Source organism: Pan troglodytes, chromosome 23, assembly GCF_028858775.2.
Source record: "Pan troglodytes isolate AG18354 chromosome 23, NHGRI_mPanTro3-v2.0_pri, whole genome shotgun sequence".
NCBI lineage: Eukaryota > Metazoa > Chordata > Mammalia > Primates > Hominidae > Pan > Pan troglodytes.
Window position 1 is genome coordinate 25186579 of NC_086016.1, and position 20309 is coordinate 25206887.

Sequence of the window (20309 nt, forward strand, 5' to 3'; positions counted from 1 at the left end):
CCGCTTCAGGCACTCTGTGAGATGCGATGCCCTCCCAGCAGTTCCCAGGCTCCTCTGCCATCTGCTGTGGCCTACCAATGTCATCTCCCATATGTCAGCCTTCCCCTGAAGGAAACTGATGAGCAGCCAGGACGTGTGACTGTCACATGCTCCTTCCAGGCAGCACAGACCCTTCCTGGCCTCCGCCCCTTTGTCCAGGCACCCCCTCAGTATTCAGGGCCACCAGCCAGTGTCTGAGCCTGGGCCCCAGGAAGGTGAGGGAGCAGGCATGGGACTCCTGTCCCTGGGCACTGTCAGCAGGCTCACCCCTTGTCTTCTGGGATACATGGTGGGTGGCCTGGGAGGCACACCAGGTCTGGGCTCCCTCTTCCCTGACAGGTGGTTGGCACCCCTAGCCTGAGGGTACACTAGGCCTCTGCTCACTGGAAGCCACAACCTGGAACAACTCACTGGCCCTGTCTTCGGGAACGAGCTCATCTTGTCCCAGCAATTTCGCCTCCTGTGAAGGCTGCCAATGGTGGCCAGGAGACTCCGCTGGGATTCTCCTGACTGCAGGGACCTCATCAATAATTGATTCTGCAGAAGGCAGTGGAGTTCCTGAGGAGGGGCCCAAGTCTGGAAGGGAAGGTTCATAGCCCCAGTCACTCGGAACCTGGGACCAGCAGCTCCACAAGGGCTCGTTTCTCACTGGACAAAGATGGCCCTCAGATCTTTGCTCCGCACTCTGGCTGGGGGCAGGGATAAAGGACAGCTGTATTGATGGCCCAGTTTTCTGATCTTGCCCCCAGCTCCCTATGGTTGACAGATGACAGATGATGGATGACAGATGATGGATGGTGGTCACATGGCCACATCCCACTTGAAGGGAGCCCTCCTCTGGCCTCCAGCCTCCCAAGTGGGTGGGGACAGGGGTGGAGACAGCACGGAAAAGGAGCAAGAAAGAATAAAAGCTCACGCAGGCTTTTAATTCGGGCTCAGGCAGATCTGAGGGCAGAAAGCCCAGCCATCTACAATGTCTTGCCTGATGGTACTGATTGTGACTCAGGAGGTTGGGCTCAAGTCTGGGCCCCCAGTTATTGCTATGTGACTTGGGGAGGTCACTCTCTGAGCCCCTTTCCCTGCCTCTTGTTGGGGTAATGGCTGGGGAGGTGGAAAGAAATCACGCTGAAGGACCTCAGTTCCAGGCTGGCCCCCTGGTGAGGGCTGGTTGGATACGACCCCTGAAGACTGTGTGACCCTCATGAGCAGAGCCATTGCACCCACCCACAAGGGGCCTTTGGGTGAATTAGAAAAAGGTACCTTGGCTGGGTGCGGTGGTGCACACCTGTAATTCTGGCACTTTGGGAGGTGGAGGTGGGCGGATCGCTTGAGCTCAGGAATTCAAGAACAGGGCAACATGGCAAAACTGTCTCTACAAAAACTATAAAAATTAGCTGGGCATGGTGGTGTGTGCCTGTAGTCCCGGCTACTTGTGGGGCTGAGGTGGAAGGATCGCTTGGGCCCAGAAGCTTGAGACTGCAGAGAGCTGAGATTGTGCCACTGCACTCCCTCCTAAGCAACTGAACAAGACCCTTTAAAAAAAAAAAAAAAAAAAAAAGCAAAAAAAGAAAAAGCCACCTGTGCAGTTCCCCAAAAAGTAAAACATAGAATTGTCACATGACATGGCCCAGAAATATACCGTTCCTAGGTATATCCTCCAAAGAACTGAAAGCAGACTCAAACAAGTACATTGCCTTAGTGGGAGCCTGCCATAGTCTAGGTGGCTTTTAAAACAACAGAAATTTATTTCTCACAGTCCTGGAGGCTGGAAGTTCCAGATCAGGGTGCCAACACAGTTGGATTCTGGCAAGGGCCCTTTTCTAGGTCACAAACTGTAGAATTCTCACTGTATCCTCACATAGCAAAAAGAATTTGAGAGCGCTCTTCAGGGTTCCTTTAAAAGGCCACTAATCTCAGCCAGGCACAGTGGCTCACACCTGTAATCCTAGCACTTTGGCAGGCCGAGGCGGACAGACTGCCTGAGCTCAGGAGTTTGAGAGAAGCTTGGGCAACATGGTGAAAAAAAAAAAAATTAGCCGGGCGTGGTGGTGAGCACCTGTAGTCCCAGCTACTTGGGAAGCTGAGGCAGAAGAATTGCTTGAACCCAGGAGTCGGAGGTTGCAGTGAGCTGAGATCATGCCACTGCACTCCAGCCTGGTGACAGAGCGAGACTCCACCTCAAAATAAATAAATAAATAAGGCTACTAATCCCATTCACGAGGACTCCACCCAGGACTTAACTACCTCCCAGGCACATTGAGGGTTAGAATTTCATATATATATATATATATACCTACATATTTCCCACTTAGAGATGGGGTCTGACTATGTTCCCCAGGCTGGCGTGCTGTGGCTATTCATAGGCACAATCCCACTACTGATTGGCACAGAAGTTTTAGCCTGTTGCACTTTCTTTTTTCTTCTTTTTTTTTCAAGGTGGAGTCTCACTCTGTCCCCAGGCTGGAGTGCAGTAGTGCAATCTTGGCTCACTGCGGCCTCTGCCTCCCGGGTTCAAGTGATCCTCCTGCCTCAGCCTCCTGAGTAGCTGGGACTACAGGCGTGCACCACCACGCCCAGCCAATTTTTGTATTTTTAGTAGAGACAAGGTTTCACCATGTTGGCCAGGATGGTCTCAATCTCCTGACCTCATGATCCACCCACTGAGGCCTCCCAAAGTGCTGGGATTACAGGCGTGAGCCACTGCGCCTGGCCTACACTTTCTACCTGGGCAGGTTCACTTCTCCTTAGGAAACCTGATGGTCATCATATTGATGACCCAGGAGGTCATCATACTGATGCTGAACTTAGTGCAGACACCTGACAGGCATAGTGCACTAAAGCCCAGAACTCCTAGATTCAAGCAACCCTCCCACCTCAGCCTCTGGAGTAGCTGGAACTACAAGTGTGTACCACAATGCCCAGCTAGAATTTCAACATACAAATTTTGGGGGACACAAACATTCAGTCCATTGTATACATGTACATACACATTCAAGTAATATTATTCATGCTGAGCGCGGTGGCTCACGCCTGTAATCCCAGCACCTTGAGAGGCAGTGGGGGTGGATCACCTGAGGTCAGGAGTTTGAGACCAGCCTGATCAACATGGTGAAACCCCGTCTCTACTAAAAATACAAAATTAGCCAGGCGTGGTGGCACGTGCCTGTAATCTCAGCTACTCGGGAGGCTGAGGCAAGAGAATCGCTTGAAACTGGGAGGTAGAGATTGCGGTGAGCTGAGATCTTGCCATTGCACTCCAGCCTGGGCAACAAGAGCAAAACTCTGTCTCCAAAAAAAAAAAACAAAAAAAAAAAACAAGCAATGTTATTGACAACAGTGAAAAAGTGGAAGCCAGGATCGGTGGCACATATCTGTAGTCAGCTTCCTATCTGCCAGGCCAGTCCTCAAGCACCTGGTTACCAGGAAGAAGAAACAAAAATTGTTAAAAGCACCCTTCCTCAATGCATTTTATATCCATCTGTTAAAACAATTGCCATCATAAACTGATTCTGTAAGAATAAGACATACAAATGGAATCATACAATATGTGGCCTTTTGTGACTGCTTCTTTCACTTAGCATAATGTTTTCAAGGCTCATCCATGTTGTAGCATTTATCAGTATAATATTTCATTTTTTGCTTTTTCAGACAGGGTCTGGTTCTGTTGCCCCTCTGGAGTGCAGTGGCATTATCATGGCTCACTGCAATCTCTGCCTATAGTGATGGTGCATGTATAGTCCCAGCTACTTGGGAGGCTGAGGTGGGAGAACTGCTTGAATCCGGGAGGTGGAGGTTGCTGTGAGCCAAGATCGCACCACTGTACTCCAGCCTGGGTGACAGAGCGAGATTCTGTCTCAAAAAAAAAAAAAAAAAAAAAAGGCCAAGTGCAGTGGCTCAGCCTGTAATCCCAGCACTTTGGGAGGCCGAGGCGGGCAGATCACGAGGTCAGGAGATCAAGACCACAGTGAAACCCCATCTCTACTAAAAAAATACAAAAAATTAGCCAGGCGCGGTAGTGGGTGCCTGTAGTCCCAGCTACTTGGGAGGCTGAGGCAGGAAATGGTGTGAACCCAGGAGGCGGAGCTTGCAGTGAGCCGAGATCGCGCCACTGCACTCCCGCCTGGGCGACAGAGCGAGACTCTGTCTCAAAAAAAAAAAAAAAGACTGGGCATGGTGGCTCACACCTTTAATCCCAGCACTTTGGGAGGCTGAGGCAGGGTGGATTGTGAGGTCAGGAGATCGAGACCATCCTGGCTAACACGGTGAAACCGCATCTCTACTAAAAATACAAAAAATTAGCCGGGTGTGGTGGCAGGTGCCCGTAGTCCCAGCTACTCGGGAGGCTGAGGCAGGAGAATGGCATGAACCCAGGAGGCGGAGCTTGCAGTGAGCTGAGATCGCGCCACTGCACTCCAGCCTGGGGTACAGAACGAGACTGCATCTAAAAAAAAAAAGAATGTCATATATTTGGAATCATACAGTATGTAGCCTTTTCAGAATAGTGTCTTTCATATGGTAATAGGCATTTAAGTTTCCTCCATGTTTTTCCATGGCTTGTCAGCTCCTTTCTTTTTAGTGCTGATTAATATTCCATTGTCTGGATGTACCACAGTTTCTTTCTTTCTTTTTTTTTTTTTTTTTTTTGAGACGGAGTCTCGCTCTGTCACCCAGGCTGGAGTGCAGTGGCGCGATCTCCGCTCACTGCAAGCTCCACCTTCCAGGTTCACGCCATTCTCCTGCCTCAGCCTCCCAAATAGCTGGGACTACAGGTGCCTGCCACCATGCCCAGCTAATTTTTTGTATTTTTAGCAGAGATGGAGTTTCACCATGTTAGCCAGGATGGTCTCGATCTCCTGACCTCGTGATCCGCCCGCCTCGGCCTCCCAAAGTTCTGAGATTACAGGCATCAGCCACTGTGCCTGGCCTTCTTTTCATTTATTTATTTAATTTGAGACAGGGTCTCACTCTGTCGCCCAGGCTGGAGTGCAGGGGTATGATCATAGCTCACTAAAACTTCAACCTCCCTGGCTCAAGCAATCCTTCCACCTCCGCCTCCAGAGTAGCTGGGACTACAGACACATGCCACAATGCTCAGGTAATTTTTTTATTTTTGGGTTTTTTTTTTTTTTTTAGAGATGGGGTCTCAATATGGTGCCCAGGCTGGTCTCAAACTTCTTCTCCTTTATTATTTATTATTTATTTATTTTGAGACGGAGTCTCGCTCTGTCACCTAGGCTGAGTGCAGCGGCGCGATCTTGGCTCACTGCAAACCTCCATCTCCTGGGTTCCAGCGATTCTCTTGCCTCAGCCTCCTGAGTAGCTGGGACTACAGGCATGCCACCACACCAGGCTAATTTTTTCATATTTTTAGTAGAGACAGGGTTTCGCCATGTTGGTCAGGCTGGTCTTGAACTCCTGACCTAAGATGATCCACCCTCCTCGGCCTCCCAAAGTGCTGGGATTACAGGTGTGAGCCACTGTGCCCGGCCTCTATTCTTTCATCTGTTGACTGACACCTGCATGCTTTCCATCCCCAGGGCTTTGAGGCATGAGAAGTTCTGCATTGTCTCCAGCAGAGGGGGCGGTTGGGTCCCAGCCTGTTCTTCCAGTAAAGGGAAAGGGTGGCCTCCGGGAGGGGTTTGCTGGAACTTTTGCTTGGGGCCTAGGAACCACTTGGGCTGCTGCTGAGGGTGTGTGACGGTGTGTGTGTGTGTTTTGATTTTAAAATTACTTCTAGGCTGGGCGCTGTGGCTCACGCCTGTAATCCCAGCACTTCGGGAAGCTGAGTTAGGAGGATCACTTGAGCCCAGGTGTCTGAGGCTGCAGTGAGCTAGGATTGCAATAATGCACTCCAGCATGGGTCACAGAGCGAGACCCCCATCTCAAAAAATATATAAGTAAATAAATAAATAATAGAATCATGTAACCACACTCAGAGAACAAGGGAAATTGAGGGGGAACATCACCAAAAACCCCACTTCTCTGTTATATTTTAGTTTTGAGATTTAAAAACATAATATGGATTGGGGATGCTGGAAATACTTGTTATCTAATTGTGGCGATGGCTTCAAAGTATACACAGATGTCAAAACTCATCAAATCGCACTCCTTATGCGCAGTTTATGACACTTCAATTATACTTCAATAAAGTTGTAAAAAAAAAAAAAAGCTGAGTGTGGTGGCTCACGCCTGTAATCCCAGTACTTTGGGAGGCTGAGGCAGGTGGATCCCCTGAGGTTGGGAGTTCGCAACCAGCCTGACCAGCATGGAGAAACCCCGTTTCTACTAAAAATACAAAATTAGCCAGGAATGGTGGTGCATGCCTGTAATCCCAGCTACTCGGGAGGCTGAGGCAGGAGAATTGCTTGAACTGGGAAGCGGAGGTTGTGGTGAGCTGAGATCACGCCATTGCACTGCAGCCTGGGCAACAAGAGCAAAACTCCGTCTCAAAAAAAAAAAAAAAAGATTGTAAAAAAAAAATTTTTTTTTTTTTCAGACAGAGTCTCGCTCTGTCACCCAGGCTGGAGTGCAGTGGCGCAATCTTGGCTCACTACAAGCTCCGCCTCCTGGGTTCACGCCATTCTCCTGCCTCAGCCTCCGAGTAGCTGGGACTACAGACGCCCACCACCACACCCGGCTAATTTTTTTTTGTATTTTTAGTAGAGTCGGGGTTTCACCGTGTTAGCCAGAATGGTCTCAATATCCTGACCTCATGATCTGCCCGCCTCGGCCTCCCAAAGTGCTGGGATTATAGGCATCAGCCACGGCACTTGGCAAAAAATCTATTTTTTTTTAAATTACAAAAGATAGGTGGGTTGGCTTGTTTGTTTGTTTTTTCTTGAGACAGAGTCTCACTCCATCACCCAGGCTGGAGTGCAGTGGCGTAATCTCCCCTCACTGCAACCTCCGCCTACTGGATCCAAGCAATTCTCCAGCCTCCGCCTCTGGAGTCACCATGCCCAGCTAATTTTTATATTTTTGGTAGAGACAGGGTTTCACCATATTGGCCAGTCTGATCTTAAACTCCTGACCTCAAGTGACCCGCCCGCCTAGCCTCCCAAAGTGCTGGGATTACAGGCGTGAGCCATAGATAGGCGTTTTATTATGAAGAATTTAGAAAAGCATGATGATTTAGAAAATAAATGTCACCCACTGCTCATAGACAGCTGTGGAGCCCTTGGTGAAGCCCCGTCCTCCTGCTGAACCCCTCAGAAGGCTCCTGGGGTAGTGCTCAGGGCCCATCCAGCCTCCAGCTTCTGCAGCCAAGCTCCAGGGCCCACCTCTGCCCTGCCGGCCTCATGATGCCAGACTCAGCTAGCATCCTTCCCACTGAGGGAACAGCAGCTATCAGCATGAGGCTCTGCCTTCTTCACTGAGTCTTCTCTGCTCAGACTCCAGGGTCCCCATCATCTCCCTGGCCAGTCCCTTCTCAGTCCCTCTGCCTCTACTTCCCCCCTAGTCCAGTAACTGTCCCTTCTCCACCCAGCCTCACGCAGGCAGGGGGAGAGTCTCCAGCCCCGTGGCAACAAACAACAGCAATTCACTGGCAACACTCCACTTTCTCTCTGAGGTCTTCATTGCTCCTTGGTGCAACAGGGTCACCCTCTGCCTGATGCCTGCTCATGGATGGGCTATGCGGACCTGAAGCCCTGTGCAGGCACCTCTGCTTGCCTGTTGCAGTCACCATCCCAAAGTCATCCCCATGAGCTGGCCTCCCTCTGTTGGGGAAAAGCTGGGTGTTGGGAGAGAAGCTGAGGCAGGGCTTGCATGTCTGCTAGACTTGCTGGCTCCTTCCTTCTAGCACTCTCATTATCTCAAGTAGCCATATGTTTCAAAGAAAATGCTAAACTGTCACAGCTGTAGCTCATTTGCTTGATACACCGCTTCCTTTCAACCCCCACATCCTCACCACCTGTTTCTTTGTTTGATCACCAATAAATAGCATAGGCTCCTAGGGCTGGAGGCCTTTGCAGCCTCTATACTAGCGTTGGCCCCCTGGTCCCACTTTCTCTCTTGCCTTTTCTCACTCCTTTGACTCCGCCACACTTTGTCGCCCCCACGGCCTGGTGTTGGGTCTGATCACCCCAACATCCCTCATTCCCCACACCCACTCCATCTACAAGTCCCATGAGTTTTACTTCCAGAATGCTCCTGAAATCTAACCCCTTCTCTGGGGTACCTTGCTTCTGCCCTATTCTGGGTCACCAATGCCTTCCTCATGAACAATTGCCACAATCCCCAACCACTCCCCCTGCTCCCACCTCCCACGCCCAACCTTCCATGCAACAGACCCCAGCAAGTCACCCCGCTTCCTGTGCGGTTGAATACAGCAGCCACGGTGGCCATTGAAACTCACTAACATGAAACCAAACATTCAGTTCTTCAGCTGCCCCAGCCACGTTTCAGATGCTCAGTAATCACATGGGGCAGCTCGTGGCTGCCACATTGTGCAGCACAGATTACAGAACATGCCCATGGTACTGGAAAGTTCTATCGGACAGTGCAGGTCTAGAACCTTTGAGCAGCTTTTCCTTGCATTTAGAATAAAACCCAAACTTTGTACAGGCCTACAAGGCCCTGCCTCACCTCTGATCCCACTTCCTACTGCCCACACCAGCGTCATCTCCCAACCTGGCTGCTCCTCAAACAGAACTTTGAAGCCTCCTTGTCCTTTGCCTACCTGGTCCTTGTCCTTAGGACCAGCTCAGGCATCACCTCCCCTGACAAGCCTTTGCCCGAACTGTGCCTTCTCCCACAGGACACACACACCTTTGCTATAGCCGGGCTGTGAATGCCTTATCACTTCCTCCCCCATACACAGGCATCGCTCTCGGTGACCTATCTGCCCTCCAGGCCATGCACACATCTGGTTCCTCATTCCACCAGACCTGGTTGAGCACTTACTCTGAGCTCACTATATGAGAGACATAGGGGAACAAGACAAACAGGTCTGTGACCTTGCAGAGTTTAGATCTAGTTGGAACAGACACTGAGTGGGGGATTACAGAGTGTTATGTGTGTCTAAACCCCATGCCCATGCCCATGCCCTGCTGCATTCCTCCCTAGGGAGGGATGGATGATAAGAAAACTCTGCAGGAAAGGCCCAGAGGCTCAGGATAGGGGTGCTTTCAGGGAAGTCCTGAGGAGAGAACAGTGTCCTTGGGGCCAGAAGAGGCTGTCCCACAAGGGAGAAAGCCACTATCTGGACGTGTCCTTGTGCCTAACAAAAAGCCATTTGCTATGCCAAGAGAACGGAGCATGCAAACTCAAACTAAACAGCTTCAGAGTTTACTTAGAGACAGGGTCTTGCTCTGTTACCCAGGCTGGAGTGCAGTGGCGTGATCCTAGCTCACTGAAGCCTCAAATTCCCAGGCTCAGTGCAATCCTCCCACCCCAGCCTCCTGAGCAGGTAGGACTACAGGCAAGAGCCACCATGCCAGGCTAATTTTTAAATTTTTTTGTAGAGATGGAGTCTCACTATGTTGCCCAGGCTGGTCTTGAACTCCTGGGCTCAAGCGATACTCCTGCCTCAGCCTCCCAAAACACCAGGATTACAGGCATGGGCCACTGTGCCTGCCTTTATCATACCCATTTTAAAGAAGAGGCCATTGAGGGCTGGGTGCAGTGGCTCACACCCGTAATTCCAGCACTACAGGAGGCCAAGGCGGGCAGATCACGAGGTCAGGAGTTCAAGACCAGCCTGGCCAACACAGTGAAACCCCGTCTCTACTAAAAATACAAAAAACTAGCTGGGCGTGATGGCAGGCGCCTGTAATTCCAGCTACTTGGGAGGCTGAGGCAGCAGAATCACTTGAACCCAGGAGGCGGAGGTTGCGGCGAGCAGAGATCGCGCCACTGCACTCCAGCCTGGGCAACAGTGTGAGACTCCGTCTCAAAAAAAAAAAAAAAAAGAGGCCACTGAGGATGAGAGCACTGCTCAGTACGGCACTACTGGGATTCCAGCCCCTTTAGTGGCCAGGGCATCATTTGCATCTCAGTTTCCTCACATGCAAAATGGGCTATTTGCAGCCTGATGGGAAGGGGATGAGAAGGTCCGCTGGGTCCGAGGGACCAGGATGGCAGGAGGTTAGCAAGGCCTGCAGAGGGCAGCAGTGAGCTGCGCACCGCCCACCCAGCCTAGAAACTGGGGCCCATGGGTTTTCCAGGGCAGGAATGTTCTCCAGGGGCACCAATATTAACTGGCAATCACGAAATCGACCCCTACACACCATTTATCAGGGTGTGTTTTATGTTTGCCCCATCTGGGCATTTTACGCAGGATGCTCTCAACATTTTGTACCGTGGCCCACAAGACTGGGTGGAAGACAGGACAGCTCAGAGCAGGGAGTGAAACAAAATGTTTGATGGTTCTCTAGGGAAGCCTGGAGATCTGAGACAGGGCAAAGAGCAGGGAGTCTGATGAGCACAAAATTAAAATACCCAAACCAGCCTGCCGGGTCAGGAGAAAAGGAAGCAGGATTGGGCACATGAAGAACAGATGACAAAACTGAGGCTCAGAGAGGCTGAGAGAGACACTGCTGAGGTCACACAGCCAGGAGTCAGCAGGAAGCCCTGAACCCAAGCAGGGCTGGCCTGGCTACTAGCCTGGGCTCAGTCCTTTAGATTGGACTTCAAAGCATCTGCTCCAGATGACGCTGGCATTGGGAGGAGGGCATGATAATCCCTAACATCCACACAGGGACAACAGCACTTGGAGGTGGATGTGCTTCTCACTTCAAGGAAACTGAGGCAGAGAGGGAGAGGTGGTCAGGACTCAAGCCCAGTAATTCATTTGCCAAATCCTGTTTCCTTTTCCCCCAACCCAGCGGGCTGGTTTGGGTATTTTCATTTTGTGCCCATCAGAGTCCCTGCAGAGTGCTCTCCACTGTGTCTCAGATCTCTGTGTCCCCAGAGAACCATCAAAGATTTTGTTTCACTCCCTGCTCTGGGCTGTTCTGTCTTCCACCCAGCCCTGCGGACCTCAGTGCAGGCTGGCGGCCCCCTTAGAGGGAGGCTAATCAGGGAAGTTCTGAGTCAGGTCGTCCTGGAAAAACTACATTGACCTCTGGAGCTCAAGAGAGGCCAGGGGACAAACACATGGCTCAGCACACAGGAAGGCAGGTGTGGGTATTGAGTGACCTGAGGGAGAAATCCCTATTTATCATCCATCATGTGGTCCTGCTGTGACAAACCCGTGTGGCAGCCACCCACAGCAGATCCACAACGTGAGAGGCCCGCTGAAACAAGGGTGCTGGCATTGGTTACTCAGCCTGGCCCTCCCTGCCTTGCGGGGTGACCTGCCTGGTCCTGGCCTCTCTGTGAGTTGGGCCCTGCTGGGTGGTCCCTAGTGTGCCCAGCCCTGAGGCTGGTGAGAGGCCGGGCTGTGAGGTGTGAGGAACTTACCTGCGTCTCCATGGAAGGTGCCCTCCGCATCGTTGGGCCAGATCTGCCTGGTCTTGCAGACGCCCACGATGGTGGCCTCTGACACGACGACTGGGCAGTGCCGGTGACGCTTATGGCACTGCGGCGTGGTAGGGGCAGAGAGGGGAGGTTGCTTCTGTCGGACGACTGCTGCGAGTTCTGCCAGAGAGAGCAGCTCTTGTCCCGGAACATGAGGTAGGTGGTGGGGCTTGGGGACACGCGGCTGGACTGGCCGGAGAAGTCCTCCTGGCCGGAGGGGAGCCAAGTGTTCCTGTTCCAGGACTGCAGAACTGGCCCAGACCTCTGTATTGGAAAGGTCTTTATGGACCAGGGAGTCCGGTGTCCTTTCTATGGGGAACCCCTGGGCTGCGAGTTGCACAGTCCAATTCGCTGTTGTTAGGGCCTCAGTTTCCCAAAAGGCACAGGGACGGGGGGAGGGTGGCGGCTCGATGGGGGAGCCGCCTCCGGGGGGGCCCCCCCGCCCTGTGCCCACGGCGCGGCCCCTTTAAGAGGCCCGCCTGGCTCCGTCATCCGCGCCGCGGCCACCGCCCCCCGGCCCTCCCCTTCCTGCGGCGCAGAGTGCGGGCCGGGCGGGAATGCGGCGAGAGCCGGCTGGCTGAGCTTAGCGTCCGAGGAGGCGGCGGCGGCGGCAGCGGCGGCGGCGGGGCTGTGGGGCGGTGCGGGAGCGAGAGGCGAGGAGCGCGCGGGCCGTGGCCAGAGTCTGGCGGCGGCCTGGCGGAGCGGAGAGCAGCGCCCGCGCCTCGCTGTGCGGAGGAGCCCCGCACACAATAGCGGCGCGCGCAGCCCGCGCCCTTCCCCCCCGCGCGCCCCGCCCCGCCTCACCTGCCACCAGGGAGTGGGCGGGCATTGTTCGCCGCCGCCGCCGCGCGGGGCCATGGGGGCCGCCCGGCGCCCGGGGCCGGGCCTGGCGAGGCCGCCGCGCCGCCGCTGAGACGGGCCCCGCGCGCAGCCCGGCGGCGCAGGTGAGGCCGGCCGCGCCATGGTGGACCCGGTGGGCTTCGCGGAGGCGTGGAAGGCGCAGTTCCCGGACTCAGAGCCGCCGCGCATGGAGCTGCGCTCAGTGGGCGACATCGAGCAGGAGCTGGAGCGCTGCAAGGCCTCCATTCGGCGCCTGGAGCAGGAGGTGAACCAGGAGCGCTTCCGCATGATCTACCTGCAGACGTTGCTGGCCAAGGAAAAGAAGAGCTATGACCGGCAGCGATGGGGCTTCCGGCGCGCGGCGCAGGCCCCCGACGGCGCCTCCGAGCCCCGAGGGTCCGCGTCGCGCCCGCAGCCAGCGCCCGCCGACGGAGCCGACCCGCCGCCCGCCGAGGAGCCCGAGGCCCGGCCCGACGGCGAGGGTTCTCCGGGTAAGGCCAGGCCCGGGACCGCCCGCAGGCCCGGGGCAGCCGCGTCGGGGGAACGGGACGACCGGGGACCCCCCGCCAGCGTGGCGGCGCTCAGGTCCAACTTCGAGCGGATCCGCAAGGGCCATGGCCAGCCCGGGGCGGACGCCGAGAAGCCCTTCTACGTGAACGTCGAGTTTCACCACGAGCGCGGCCTGGTGAAGGTCAACGACAAAGAGGTGTCGGACCGCATCAGCTCTCTGGGCAGCCAGGCCATGCAGATGGAGCGCAAAAAGTCCCAGCACGGCGCGGGCTCGAGCGTGGGGGATGCATCCAGGCCCCCTTACCGGGGACGCACCTCGGAGAGCAGCTGCGGCGTCGACGGCGACTACGAGGACGCCGAGTTGAACCCCCGCTTCCTGAAGGACAACCTGATCGACGCCAATGGCGGTAGCAGGCCCCCTTGGCCGCCCCTGGAGTACCAGCCCTACCAGAGCATCTACGTCGGGGGCATGATGGAAGGGGAGGGCAAGGGCCCGCTCCTGCGCAGCCAGAGCACCTCTGAGCAGGAGAAGCGCCTTACCTGGCCCCGCAGGTCCTACTCCCCCCGGAGTTTTGAGGATTGCGGAGGCGGCTATACCCCGGACTGCAGCTCCAATGAGAACCTCACCTCCAGCGAGGAGGACTTCTCCTCTGGCCAGTCCAGCCGCGTGTCCCCAAGCCCCACCACCTACCGCATGTTCCGGGACAAGAGCCGTTCTCCCTCGCAGAACTCGCAACAGTCCTTCGACAGCAGCAGTCCCCCCACGCCGCAGTGCCATAAGCGGCACCGGCACTGCCCGGTTGTCGTGTCCGAGGCCACCATCGTGGGCGTCCGCAAGACCGGGCAGATCTGGCCCAACGATGGCGAGGGCGCCTTCCATGGAGACGCAGGTGAGTTCCTCACGCCACGTGCGTGGGAGGAAAACCATAGACGAGTAGGGGACACAAAACAGAAGTTGGGAGGGAGGAGTGGATAGATAGTTTTGAGTGATTATCAGGTGCACTTGGGGTTCACGCGGATCCTGCACCCGAACAAACTCCATCCCCTCCTCCTTCCTGAATGCATGTTGTTAGTGTTTGGAATGGAATTGGGTTGAGGATGGTCTTGTGAGGGATGGGAGGTGGTTTATTCCTTTGGTTCTAGAGCAATGTGTTTGTGAAGTACAGCTTGTGAGTTGGAGGAAGATGCTTCAGGCAGTAACCTTGCTATGTGCTCTCTCCATGCCGGGCAGTGAGGATAGCATAAAAACCGGAGTCATCTCTAGCGCCCACATCGGATGCTGTTAGCAGGGACTGATTTATGTCTTGGGCATTCCCCGCCACCCCACTGATCCTGTTCTGGAGGGGTTATATGACACGTTTGTGAAACCTGAGATATGCTAGCTGCTCCTAGGCCATAGAAGTGTCAGGTTTGCTTGCTAACCAGCAGTCCTGAACACAAGTCACAGCAGGTGAGAATAGGAATTAGAAGGAAGTGAGGCGACAGGCAGTTGTGACTCAGTGGGCCACCGAAAATCAACTGCATGGAGATTTTATCTGGGGGTGAAGCAGAGCCACACCCGTTCTGATCTGCCTGGCTTTGATGGGAGGCTTCACCCATGATTATTCACCACCAGGCTCCTCCGTGGTGGTAACCCAGCCCCATTTGCTGCCCCTCCAGTGTGCTCCTGCTGCCTCATCTTGCCAAGGATAAGCACCCACAGGTGCTTATTTGGGGCTCCCAATCTGTGGTCAGATTCTAGCACTAAGATTAAAACTATGGGATTGTACGCCTAACTTCTGTGCTAGATGCAAATACCATCAGGCATTTTGGGTCATGGGACTATGTTTTGAGATCCAGACACAGTTTGCCATTGGGGTAAGGAAAGGGTGGGCTGGGGTGTGTGTGTGAGGCTGTCGGGAATCTTTTGGAGTCCTGGTCCCTGTTAAGCTCATCTGGTTTTCTGCTTCATTGATTTTTCTTTTTCTGCTGATGGAGGAGTTGAATGTGCTTGGTTTGTCAGAATCCTCTTGAAACGAGTGAGGCTATTTTTGGCTCTTAGAGCTGCTGCCTTTTTGTGGTGGGCACTCTGTCCTGTTTGTGTTAGGTACTTCCAGTTGCTGATCTTCCATTTGCAGCTGGGGTTTCCTGTGGTGCACGGCTCCGACCTGCCGTCTGGCCCGGCTGCATTCCCTAAGTCCCTATGTGGGGGCGGGGTGGAAGGCTGTACTATTCAGAAGCCTGCTTTGCAGGCACATCAGCTGGTTCGGGGTCTGGAGGATTGCCTTGTGGTTACTGGGCACCAGCCTTGTCTGGCCAGCTGTTGGTCAGGCGAGCCAGCTTGAACTGGCCCTCAGTGCCATGGTGCAGGAGAGTTATTAATAAAGAAGAAAATTAGAGGTTTTTAGGGAGATGTGCAAATTGAAGTTGATAGTCTTTGCTGGTGGAGAATTCTGGGTTTCCAGAACCTTGGGCCCAGCCTTTCCTACAGCTCCTGTAGACTTGGCCATGTTGGCCACATCACTAGACGCCGAATGCAAGTCAGTAAATGAATATAGGAATTATTATAGAGGGATGGAAAGCCCAGTGCCTTGAGTCACACAGGGCAGGTCCTCAGGAAATGGCTGAGGAGGTAATTTTACCACTTGGACCCACTTTTAGGACTTGCTGGATTCTTCTCCGAATGTCCTCAAGGTCCCACAGTCTCTTTCCCATTAGGTTTTATTTTTTTCCCCTTAAATGTTTTGTTTGTTTTTTGTTTTTAAGAGACAGCGTCTGGCTCTGCCATCCAGGTTGGAATGCAGTAGTATGATCATAGCTCACTGCAACCTCAAAACTCTTGGGCTCGGGTGATCCACCACAGCCTTTTCAGTAGCTGGGACTGCAGGCTCAAACCACTATACTGGGCTAATTTTTAATTTTTTTTTTTTTTGTAAATACAGGGTCTTGCTGTGTTGCCCAGGCCGGTATCAAACTCCTGGGCTCAAGCATTCCTCTAGCTTCAGCCTCCTGAGGAGCTGGGGTTACAGGGATGAGACACCTCACCAGGCCTCTTAGACGTTTTTAGTAACTAAGGTCACTTAAACATTTTTAAAAGGGATTATTTTCCCTCAGACAGTTTTTCTTTTTTAAGACTTAATTTTTTTAGAGCACTATTAGGTTCACAGCAAAATTGATCGGGAAATATAGCAATTTCCCACATACTCCCTACCCCTACACCCCCACAGCCTCCCCAGTTAACATCTCCCACCAGAGGGGCATGTTTGTTACAGTCCATGAACCTACCTGCATTGGTGCCTCATTATTACCCAAAGTCCAGAGTTTACATTTGGGTTCACTCTTGGTGTTGTACAGTCTATGAGTTTGGATCCTGTTATGTTTTAAAACTCCTGCTTCTTTTAGCCCTGGGCACCTTGACACTCTGCCTAGCAGTTTCCCCTGACGTGGGTCCATGTATGGCAGGCATGGAAAGAGGAATCCTCACTGGCTCAGCCATCTGTCTCTGCCTGTTTACTGATGTTCTTTAGAGGGCTGTGGAGCCTGCTGGTCTGAAAAAGGAACAATGAGGAAAATCACTCATGGGGGTGGGTGGGGGGGAGGAAGTCACCCTAATGCTCCGCAGTGGCAGATGTGGTGGCCCAGATCTAATAACCTCGGAATCAGTCTGTTTGGATGAATGGACCGTCCCATTTCCAAGTTGAGGGCCCCTCAAGGGAGGGGGCCGAAGCCATCCCTGGGCACGGTGACAAAGTGCTTCCCATAGGGCCCCTCATGGGCTCATCTGTCGCCCTGGGGTGGGGCTGCCCATTTACAGGTAAAGACACAACTGGGAAGCGGCAAGGCTGGGATTCTGGGTCTCTGTGTGAATGCAGAGCTGTTCCGTTTGGAACGTGGTGGCCCTGCGGTGTTCTTCCCACTACCCCACACTGCTACCTGCAAAGCACAACTGGGGAGGTTCAGGGGGTCCTTCCAGTCTTTGCACCCTGGGCCCACCTGTGGGGGTAATGATAGACGGCTGTGAGCCCTGCTGTAAAACTATGCAGAACCCGGCCGGGCGCGGTGGCTCAAGCCTGTAATCCCAGCACTTTGGGAGTCCAAGGCGGGTGGATCACAAGGTCAGGAGATCGAGACCATCCTGGCTAACACGGTGAAACCCCGTCTCTACTAAAAATACAAAAAATTAGCCGGGTGTGGTGGCCGGCGCCTGTAGTCCCAGCTACTCGGGAGGCTGAGGCAGGAGAATGGCGTGAACTAGGGGAGGCGGAGCTTGCAGTGAGCCGAGATCGCGCCACTGCACTCCAGCCTGGGCGACAGAGCGAGACACAGTCTCAAAAAACAAAAAACAAACAAAAAACTATGCGGAACTCACAGAAGGAGAGTGTGGTTCTCTTTGGTTTTTTTTGTTGTTGTTGTTGTTGTTTTGAGGCGGAGCCTCGCTCTGTCGCCCAGGCTGGAGTGCAGCCCAGCGATCTCGGCTCACTGCAAGCTCCGCCTCTCGGCTTCACACCATTCTCCTGCCTCAGCCTCCTGGGTAGCTGGGACCACAGGCGCCCACCACCACACCCAGCTAATTTTTTTGTATTTTTAGTAGAGACGGGGTTTCACTGTGTTAGCCAGTATGGCCTCGATCTTCTGACCTCGTGATCCGCCCGCCTCAGCCTCCGAAAGTGCTGGGATTACAGGCGTGAGCCACCGCGCAAGGCGGATAGTGTGGTTCTTGCGATCTGGGAACTTACAAGTTACCGGAAGAGAGGGAGAGGCACACATGTATGTGCTCAAGGGAAGTGAGATCAGAGAAGCTTCCGGAAATGGCAGGACTGAAGACGACTTGATCAGTCACCAGAAGTTGGAGGGCAGAGAATAGCCGTTTGCCCTAAGGAAAAATGGCAGCAAAGGCCTGGGGCCACCCACGTCTGCCCTGTGATTCTAGACTGTGTGCTTTTCTTTAAATGGTAAAATATGCTTAACTTAAAATTTACCATTTTTGTAACTTTTAAAAAGTTTGGTAAAATGCACATAACAAAAGTTACTGTCTTAACCCTTTTAAATTGTTTCTTTGGGTAAGGCCAGTCAAGTGAAGCAGGGGAACATTTTAACCATTTTTATCCGTATAGTTCTGTGGTGTTGACTACATTCACATTGTTGTACGACCATCACTACTGTCCATCTTGAACTTTTTCATCTTCCCAACTGAAGCTCTGTACCCAATGAATAATAACTCCCCATTCCCTGCCCCCAGCCCCTGGCACTGCCATTCTCCATCTGTGTCTCTGAATTCAGCTATTATAGATACCTCATGTAAGTCCAGTCCTGTGACTTTTGTCTTTTTGTGATTGGCTTATTTCACTGAGTGTAATGTTACCAATGTTCATCCATGTGATGGCAGAAATTGTGTGGATTTTTTTTTTTTAATGGAGTTTCACTCTGTCGCTGGAGTTTCACTCTAGGCTGGAGTGCAGTGACGTGATCTCTGCTCACTGCAGCCTCTGCCTCCCCAGTTCAAGCTTCAAGAGTCTCCTGCTTCAGGAGTTCAGGATTCTCCTGCTTCAGCCTCCCGAGTAGCTGGGATTACAGGTGTGCACCACCACACCCAGCTAATTTTTGTATTTTCAGTAGAGACGGGGTTTCGCCATGTTGGCCAGGCTGGTCTGGAACTCCTGACCTCAAGTGATCCACCCGTCTTGGCCTCCCAGAGTGCTGGGATTATAGGCATGAGCCACTGCTCTGGGCCAACTGTACTTTTTGATGGCAGGAATAACTGGTTCGTTTCTGGGTGTCCCAGGGAGCCTGGTTCTGAGCTTTACACATAGCACATACTGGAAGAGCCCTTCCTCCTTTTCATAGCCCATGGGGTCAGGACTGGGGACTTTTACTGATCATTGGAAAGTGACTTATCAATTACTCAGTCTTTTTCTCATTTCATCCCTGTAGTTTACTTTCTGAGGATCTTTTTTTTTTTAAGCGGCTTAAAATACTTTTTTTTTTTTTTTCCCACAGTTCTCTGGTTGGCTAGGCAGTTTTCCTGATGTGGGCCCACTGGGCTGAAATAGGACGGTCTAGTTAGCCTCACCCACACATTCTGTGATTGCAGGCTGATTGACATTGGGGAGGAGGGGCTGTCTTATTTGTGTTGCAGCTGGCTCAATATCAGTTGGGACAGCAGACGTTTCTCCTTCTCTTTCTCTCTCTCTTTTTTTTTTTTTTTTTTTTTTTTAATAGAGATTGGATCTCCCTATGTTGCCCAGGCTGGCCTCGAACTCCTGGGCTTAAGCAATCTACCCACCTCAGCCTCCCAAAGTGCTGGAATTACAGGCGTGAGCCGCCACACCCAGCCTCCTCCTTTTTCTTTTTTTCCCCCATTGAGACATAATAATTGTACCTATTTAGAGGGTGTGATATTTTGATACATATCTGCAATGCATAATGATCAGATTGAAGTGATTAGCATATTCATCACCTCAAACACATTTATTATTTGTTTATGCTGGGAGGTCTGAGGAATTCTTGATTCAAACACCCAGCCCAATGTGCCTGTCAGCTTTCTTCCAGGTGTCAGTTGTGAGACGGGACAGATCTTGTGTTTCTTCATGGACTTCATGTGAGTGGCTGCCCTGTGTTTTCACATTTTTATTAAGCAGCTTAATTTGCCCTTTGGATTCTGGTGATGTGTTGGCGCCAGAGTGACCACTGCATTGTTTTTCCCTTGGGTGATGGGCTGGACTGGCAACCAGTTTGAGTGAGTAACTGTGGGGCAGAGAAAGGTCACCTGGGCATGGAGTTGGCTCCATCGTCATCTCTTAAGGCCAGAGCCTCGTGGCCACCTCTCAGTTGAGTACAGCCTCCTTTCCATGGATGGAGACAGAGTGGGCAGATCTGGGTGGAGTCTGAGGCCGCTGAAGGCATCAGCAGCACAGAAGCCGAGTCTAGATCAAATTTTACAAGCGTTCTCTGGTTCAGGAAGGCTGACTTGTTTTGGGAACAGAATGGAGCATTCTGAAACATTTCACTGAAGAAGGAGCTGGGAGTGCTGTTGATTTGACTGGGTTCAGGGGCGCATGCCTTATCCATGACTCCCTTTTGCTTAGTTTGTTGCTTCTAGCTTTATAGCCTCCTTCCTTCCTTGGTTGGAAGTCCTGTGGCTGGGAGGGCTTGTGTTTGTGACTGCTAACCTCACCAGGACAAAGAGCCCAGGTGAGCTATGTGCTTGAGCACACTTGGGAGAGGACACAGCAGTGCATGAGGCCCAGGCTGCAGCTCACCCCTGTGGTTTGAGAGGGTCCCCTGTTTAGAGTGAATGAATGGGCATCTTGGAAGCTTTCTCAGGTTACCAAAGAGTAGGTCTGAGTTTTGGCTGAGGCTGCTGCTTTTTGGGTCAAGACTCGGGGTGGTGGTGGATTAAATTAACTATGAACCCCAGGGAATATCTTGACCCTGACTGGAATACAACTGTTGTGGCTCAAGTAGGTTTTTTTTTTCCCCTT

General features: G+C 52.7%; 1 protein-coding gene across 3 annotated transcripts in view; it reads left to right on the forward strand.

Moving 5' to 3' along the window:
• The first annotated feature begins 12034 nt into the window (after window positions 1-12034).
• The window catches only part of BCR (BCR activator of RhoGEF and GTPase), a 137453-nt gene continuing 129178 nt past the window's right edge, over window positions 12035-20309 (forward strand). Inside the window, exon 1 of one of the 3 annotated variants that reach the window (XM_016939532.4) lies at window positions 12035-13739. In XM_016939532.4, coding sequence (XP_016795021.1) covers window positions 12461-13739 — 1279 coding nt within the window. In that variant the 5' untranslated portion in view covers window positions 12035-12460. The remainder of the gene's footprint in view (window positions 13740-20309) is intronic. The other 2 variants (XR_010156194.1, XM_016939531.4) reach the window with 2 other exon arrangements.